General features: G+C 46.5%; 2 protein-coding genes across 2 annotated transcripts; one reads left to right on the forward strand and one right to left on the reverse strand.

The window, feature by feature from the left end:
* Nucleotides 1–1,710: 1,710 nt before the first annotated feature.
* Nucleotides 1,711–2,148, forward strand: LOC147961093 (uncharacterized). Its single transcript, XM_087533672.1, has one exon. The coding sequence runs from the start codon at nt 1,711–1,713 to the stop codon at nt 2,146–2,148; it is 438 nt and encodes a 145-aa protein (XP_087389798.1).
* Nucleotides 2,149–4,305: 2,157 nt separating this feature from the next.
* On the reverse strand, nt 4,306–7,164 carry LOC147961094 (uncharacterized). The gene is made up of 3 exons (XM_087536667.1): nt 7,116–7,164; nt 5,962–6,997; nt 4,306–5,872 (listed from the first exon to the last, which is right to left on the reverse strand). Exons 1-3 carry the CDS (start codon nt 7,162–7,164, stop codon nt 4,306–4,308), a joined length of 2,652 nt encoding a protein of 883 aa, XP_087392793.1.
* Nucleotides 7,165–7,512: the final 348 nt, after the last annotated feature.

Raw genomic sequence — 7,512 nt, forward strand, 5'->3', positions numbered from 1 at the left:
AGATTGGATTAGGTGCATGCCTACAATCCAATGGTGTGTATATGTGCAATATCCCAGCTCACAACAAAGTAGCCATACACTTCCCGACATAGAAAGGGAGCGAAATAAGTAGTCTAAAAAGAAGGCCCGTGTGTGAAGACTAGAGCTGGAGTATTGGTGAGTAAAACTGAGTAGAATAAATGAGTGCACATGTAAGTCATCTCCCTACGCCTTGCTCCTCACCTGGGCCAGCTCGTCTCCTCCAACCAAAGTGCATTCATCGCCGGGCGGTGTGTGCACGACAATTTTATGCTGGTCCAGCAGACCGCCCGCCAGCTTCACGACCTCCGCGTGCCTCGTGTCCTCCTAAAGCTCGACATTGCACGCGCGTTTGATACGGTCTCTTGGGCTTTCCTCCTCGATGTGTTACGCCACCTGGGCTTCGGACGACGGTGGATCGAGTGGATTGCCATCTTACTCTCCACGTCCAGCACGCGCGTCCTCATCAATGGATCCCCCGGCCCTCCCATCTCCCACGCTTGCGGACTGCGGCAAGGCGATCATGTGTCCCCAATGCTGTTTACTATTGCCATTGATGCTCTCAACTCCCTCCTCCTCCATGCCCACCGCAGCGACCTTCTTCAGCGGCTCACCACTCGGCACGCCTCTTCGAGCATTTCTCTCTATACCGACGACTTGATCATCTTCTGCCACCCTTCAACCCGCGATCTCCGGGTCATTTGGGAGCTGCTTCGTGTCTTTGGCGAGGCTTCCGGGCTCTGCACGAACTTTGCCAAGTGTTCGGCAACCCCGATCCGCTGCGACGACCCCACGCGTGCTTCCATCGCGTGCGAACTGGCCTGCATTGTCATGGACTTCCCTATCACCTACTTGGGCATTCCTCTATCGCTCCGGAAGCCGTCCAGCTCGTCGCTCCGGCCGATCGTTGAGAAGCTGGCCAAGAAGCTTTCCTCCTGGCGGGCGATGCTCCTGTCCCGCGACGAGCGTCTCGCCCTCGTCCGCCACGTGCTGTGCGCGATCCCCTCCCACGTCATGGTTGTCATCGCTCTCTGTCCGACGATCCTCAAGCAAGTGAACCGCACGATTCGCGAATTCCTCTGGCATGGCAATAAGGAGACCCGCGCTGGCCACGGGCCAGTCAACTGGCAGCGCGTCTGCCGGCCCCTCCATCTCGGCGGGCTCGGCATCCCGGACCTCCATCGGCAAGGGATCTCTCTCCGTGTGCGCTGGCCGTGGCTGCAGCGCACCGACCCGGCCAGGCCGTGGGCACACCTGCACCTGCCCTCCGATGCTGACTCCTCCACCATCTTCCGCGCGTCCACTTCTTGGGTTCTCGGTGATGGCAAGTCTTGCCGTTTCTGGACTGATGCATGGATCGACGGCATGGCCATCGCGGACATCGCCCCTGCCCTCCTCCCCCTAGTCCCCTGACGGCGTCGAAAGCGCACCATGGCGGAGGGGCTACAGGACCGCTGCTGGATCGCGGACTTGCGTGGCGCGCTCACGCCCACTGCGCTGGTGGAGTACGTCCAGCTCTGGACTAGGCTCTGTCACCTTCACCTGTCCGCCTCCCCAGACCGCCTTGTCTGGCGCTGGACTGCGGATGGGAACTACTCCGCCAGATCCTGCTATCGAGCCCTCTTTGCCGGCTCCACATCTGCCCCATTTTGGCGCCTCACCTGGAAATGTTGGGCCCCCCTGCGCGTTAAGATGTTCACCTGGCTGGCCGACCTTGACCGCTGCTGGACTGCCGATAGACTGGCGCGCCACGGTCTCCCCCACAACGACAGATGTGCTCTTTGCGACCAGGACGTCGAGACCATGCAACATATCATCATCGCCTGCCCTTTCTCCAGGCAGATTTGGCATGATGTCATGTCTTGGGTGCGCGCCACCGTCCCCCCTTCGTCAGGTCCCAAGGAGTTCCTCCCTTGGTGCTCCTCGATGATCATGAGCTCCCCCACAGGGCACCGCAAGGGGCTTGCCACCCTTGCAACCCTGACGGCCTGGTCTATCTGGAAGCAACGCAACCGTTGTGTCTTCGACGGCGAGTCCCCCTCCACCTCCCGGCTTTTTGAGCTTATCCAGAACGACGCACGTTCTTGGGCTAGGGCTGGCGCTCACGGTTTAAATGCGCTGCTGGCATAGGTCCCTAATATGTACCCGGGCTGACCAGCCCGTCATCACTGCTCCATGCTCCTTGTCTTGCCTGCGTGCTGGACACCGAGCCCCCCCCCCCCCCCCCGGTACTCTCTCCTTCTTCCTATCAATGAAAAGATACGCTCTCTAGCGTATTCACGAAAAAAAGTAAGATACTGTTCCAAGAGTAAAGAAAATAGTGAATCATACAACTTCACATACTTTGATCAAACAATCAGAAAAGGACAACTGCATAAAAATTACACATTTATGGATATTACCCTTTTTGCGAGGGCTTGGAGAGTAACCATCCATTTACATCATATACCAAACAAAATATAACTCACATTGCACACTTGTGACTACAAGGACAAGTACATCTTCTGGTCATACATAGTTTTTAGCATAAACTCAAATTTATGTTTTACGTTTGGAAAGGAAAGTACATTTGAGCCTCTTAGCCCAGCCTAGGATGAACAAAACAAGCATTTTATTGAGACTACACCATATATCAAGGATGAATAAATTGGTTTCCAAAAGATAAAAAAATCTCGAGGTCTTCGTCTTTGTATTCGTAAATTGGTTCACTGTAGTCATTATCTCTACCGGCTACTATACTCCTATCAATAGGGACAAAAAAATCCCAACACAACACCGCCTAAATCAACATGTATACAAAGATTGACCTTCAAGAAGGGATCAACATTTGTTCACCGATCTTAGATCCAACCAACATACGTGTCATTTAGGTTATACCGTGAAGAGGAGATTCAAACAAATTATTTCAACATGAAACATGACACACGTATGTTGATGCTACCAATATGGCAATGAAATTTCCATTTTAAGTTTTCGCCAAGAAAATGCATACTCAACCGACACTTCCACCGCCAGCCATAATCTCTGCTAGTATGCACCCGCCACTCTCATCCACTGAATTTACCGGCTGCCACTTGCTCACATAGAATTTTGAGCTATCTGGAACAAGGGAGACTCGAAAATCACAAACTTGGAGGGGTCTACCAACAATGCTATCTTGTTCTTCCATATTATTCATCCTCTTGTTGAGGCTGTGTTAATGGCCCCTATCCTCGTGCAGACTTTGCATGAGAGAGCATTATAGTGACTTATGAGTTGTGACAAAACAAAGGAAAAGATAACGAAAACGAATAAAGCCAACATGGTTGCTACCCGCCACAGTGACATGTTCGTCCAGAGGGCTCGTCACTCTGCCAATGGTGGCCTCAACTAGGCCATTCTTGTGCCAAGCCACCAATCCTCGACGGTTGCCGGACTGCTAAACCGAAAACAGTAACTGTCCTATTCATGAGTTTGTGATTGTGCACATATGTTTAGCTGTTAAAACATCAAAATGTATCTATAAGTGAGAATTATACAAATACGTGAGATTTCCACCAAATTATACTCTGTAGATATTTCCACTGAAAGCTAATGCTACTCCCATGGGATATTTGCAATGGTTCAACGAGAATTTTAGTACATGTTGTGTGTTTATAATGTCGCGCTTGGAGGTCCATGTCCTGAACTACTTTCGGCGCATGGCGTTAAAGACATATATGAATGATGGTAAGAGACTAGGTTGCATTGCTGGTTGGTGAATGAGACATTCATGGCACATGAAACTACACATACAACTTTGTTGGGACTAAGAATAATAGAAAAAAATATATTCTCGGCATCGATCCTGAGATATCATGTTTCTATGGTCATGAATCTAGCCATACTATTCCATTACGTTGTAGTATATACAAGATTTATAGGATGATATCAGAATTTCAATATAAAGTTCACATTGATGCCGCCAGACTCTATGTCTAGAGGGAAAACAAGAAGATCGATTAAGATAAAGGTGGGAACTTCTCACAGGATGCCAACAAAGCATGCAGGGAGACCGAGATGCCGTAACCCATATTTGCCGCCCACGCAGACAAGCTATCACCCAGCGGTGCCTTCTGCCATGAGGACCAGAGGCGGACCACGAAAAAAATTTAAGGTGGGGCGAAGTCTTACTAAGATTTTTCTTTATGCAAATCAAAGAAGTCAATACACACTAACAGGGCACACTACAAACGAATAACCAAATACAACGAAATTGCAGACATGTTTCAATAAAAAACAACCTAAAACATACCGATAATGAAGCATTTAGTGGCGTGTAGAAGACCCAGGCAATGGCAGTGCCCTACCCTCCTTCTGAAAATCTTCCTTAATTTTATTGAGATCAATACTTTTGAAGATCTCTCGCTCAATGTAACACACCATCAAGTCATTTAGCCAGCCATCACACATCTTGCTGCGCAACTCAGTCTTGATGATTTTCATTGATGAGAAGGCTCTTTCAACTGTTGCCGTCGCTACCGGTAGTAGCAATGCCAACTCAATGAGGCGATAAACAGCAGGAAACATGACATGCCTTTCAAGTTCAACCATCTTTTTTGCTAGACTTGCAATATCATGACAAGCTCTAAAGTCTTCAATTCTTCTCATATGGATAATGAATAGCTCTAGGTTATCAACTATATGTTCACGTTCATAATCTGAGAAATCCTCATGATAAATCTCTGTAAGTCTAGCAAGCTTATTCACATTGAACCTAGAAAAGGAGTTTCTAGGGTCAAGACAAGCGAAGTTCTGGAGCAGCTTTGAAGATACCTCATTAAAACGATGATCAAACTCTGTGATGATGGAGTCTATGGCAGCATAGAAGGTGTCCACGCGGAAAAAATGGTCAGCTGTGACATTGTTTCGTCCACCTTTTCTTGATTTCCCCCACTTTGTAAAGATGTCATCCATATTTGGTATGGGAATGTCATTTTTGGCGCAAAAGGCTTTGACATCTTCCAAGAGTGGCTCCCAACCATTATTTCTCCAGTTGATCAAACGTGTTCTCACATCCGTAACCAATGACATTGCCTGAAATGAGACAATTACAATTTTAGATGCATGTATGTTTACATGAACAAAACATATCAAGCAGACTAGATACATATAGCATGTTCCATCACATACCTGAACAACATTTTGATCCTTCTTTTGCAATAGAAGAGACAAATCATTTGTCATGCGAAGGATTTTTAGCATCATCTTCAGGATGAACACAAAGCTAAAAGTCTCCATTTGATGAACCAAACCTCCAGCCCTACATGGAACACGCACATCATCCTCAACAATGCCCAAAACCTCTATGACTGCATCCCACATTGATTCAATGCGAGATAAGGTTGTGTAATGAGAGCCCCATCTTGTATCTCCAGGTCTGACCAAGGATGTTTCTTGATTTTTCCCTCTTCCCGTCGGCATCTCACCACTCTGAATCTTATCCAAAAGAACCTCTTTTTGCTTGTCAAGCAATTTATCCTTCCTCTTGCAAGATGAAGTACTGAGATTAGCAATCATGGTCACATATTCAAAAAAATCCTCAACACCCTTGCAGCATCTCGAAACAGCAACAACTACCAACTGCAGTTGATGGGCAAAGCAATGGATATAGAAAGCATATGGGTTCTCATCTCGAATTAACTTCTGAAGGCCATTGAATTCTCCTCTCATATTAGATGCCCCGTCATACCCTTGCCCTCGTAGTCGTGCAACAACTAGACCATTTTTAGCAAAAACCTCCAACAATGCCTTCTTTAAAGAAGCAGATGTTGTGTCCGGAACATGCTTAATAGCTAAAAAGCGTTCAATAGTCTCTCCTTGTTTGCTCAAATACCTACAGAAAATCATATAATTAGTTGACCACTCTACATGGAACAAAATGATCAAAAAGCACATAGACATTTCAAAAACTTAAACACGTACCTGATTACCACGGCCATTTGTTCTTTCACCGATATATCACGGCACTCATCAATAAGAACGGAGAAAAGACAATCACCCATCTCTTCTTTGATTGCTTTGGTGACCGCTTGTGCACAATGAGAAGTAAGGATTTTTTGAATTTTTCCGGAAGTCATTTTGGCATTCTTAGGGCATAGCTCATCAAATGCAACCTTCACTTCTGGAATTCTTTCTTTCACCCAATCAAGTAACTCTAAAAAATTCCCCTTGTTCAAAGAAGTACTGGATTCATCATGCCCACGAAATGGTTCACCTTGCAATGCTAGATAACTTACAATGCCCAAAGATGTATCCACACGAGTTTCATACTTGACTAGTGAACCTTTGCTGTAAGTTGTAACTTTACTTTTCACACTTGACCTTTGATTTTTAAAATCATCACATGCTGTTTTTGAAATATTGTGGATGCTACATGGCCCACCAACATGTTTACGGAATGCCGCAACCGCATTTTTCCAACAGTCAAAACCCAATTTGGAGAAAACGTCATGCCCAAATTTATCATCCATTCGGTCATGCTTAAAAAGATAACAATAGAAGCAATAGGCCTTATGCTTTGTTACACTATATTCCAACCAATCAAAGTTCTTATACCATTGTGGCCGGAAGCATCTTCCATCCTTATTTGGGGGGAAAGTGCAACTAGTTGGTCGAGTTGCACCCATTCGTATATAAGCAAATCTAACATCATCTCTAATGTTGGGGGCAAATCTATCAAGTGGGATGCGAAGTCCAGGATCACCATTTATATAATCTTCACTAAAAACAGATATACCTTCAACTCCATGAACTTCAACATTCTCTTCCACTATAGCTTCAAGAGAGTCTGTAGTTTCTTCCACTTGTTCAGTTTGCATCAAATTCTCATGCTCTACTTCCACCGAACTCACTTGATCTTGATGAGTGGCATGTGCCAAAACATTGACACTTTCACGGGTACTTGGGTTCGATTTCGAGCTGCTGCCACTACCAAGCACTTCAAAATATCTTTTCAAATCTGCAATTCACAACAAGAATGTTCACAACATTAATATGTCACTACAATCTGCTTGAATTTGAGGCGTCAAGCTACTGTTAAAATTTGCTACAAAATTTCAGGAAAGTTGAGAAATCACCTCCTCCCCTTTCATTTGGGTTTCCTGTTCCCTTCCTCTTCCTTTCCATCTTCGGGCAATCTGGCCGGGACTGTGCTGGACTAAGAAGTGGCCGGACGGTCGGACAACCGGACTGCTGTTGGCCTGCCGCTGCTGCTAGGTGCTCGGCATCTGCACTCTGCAGCAGGCACTTTTCTCTTCTAGAATATAGAGGACTAAAAGGATTAAAGGAGTATCCAGCTTCAGTGGAAAAGAAATTCACAACGATTTGAATGTTAAGCTTAGCTTGGCACTTGACTTTCTCGTACCTGAATCTTTTTCACCCCGGCTGGAGACGCCGCTTGCACACAGAGCCCCGGAGCGCCGCTACCGCTTGTGCCCAGAGCGCCGCTGCCGCTTGCTGCCGCGGTGCCGCCCT

Source organism: Triticum urartu, chromosome 7A, assembly GCF_056163025.1.
Source record: "Triticum urartu cultivar PI428250 chromosome 7A, HENAU_Tu73, whole genome shotgun sequence".
NCBI classification, from domain to species: Eukaryota; Viridiplantae; Streptophyta; class Magnoliopsida; order Poales; family Poaceae; genus Triticum; species Triticum urartu.

Bases quoted from the DNA above. Each gene is read 5' to 3' on its own strand.
- LOC147961094 (XM_087536667.1), bottom strand. From the start codon at position 7,164: ATGGAAAGGAAGAGGAAGGGAACAGGAAACCCAAATGAAAGGGGAGGA. The intron at 6,998-7,115 runs GTGATTTCTCAA...TGTGAATTGCAG, and splicing joins CCCAAATGAAAGGGGAGGAG to ATTTGAAAAGATATTTTGAA. The intron at 5,873-5,961 runs GTACGTGTTTAA...GATTTTCTGTAG, and splicing joins CAAATGGCCGTGGTAATCAG to GTATTTGAGCAAACAAGGAG.
- LOC147961093 (XM_087533672.1), top strand. From the start codon at position 1,711: ATGTTCACCTGGCTGGCCGACCTTGACCGCTGCTGGACTGCCGATAGA.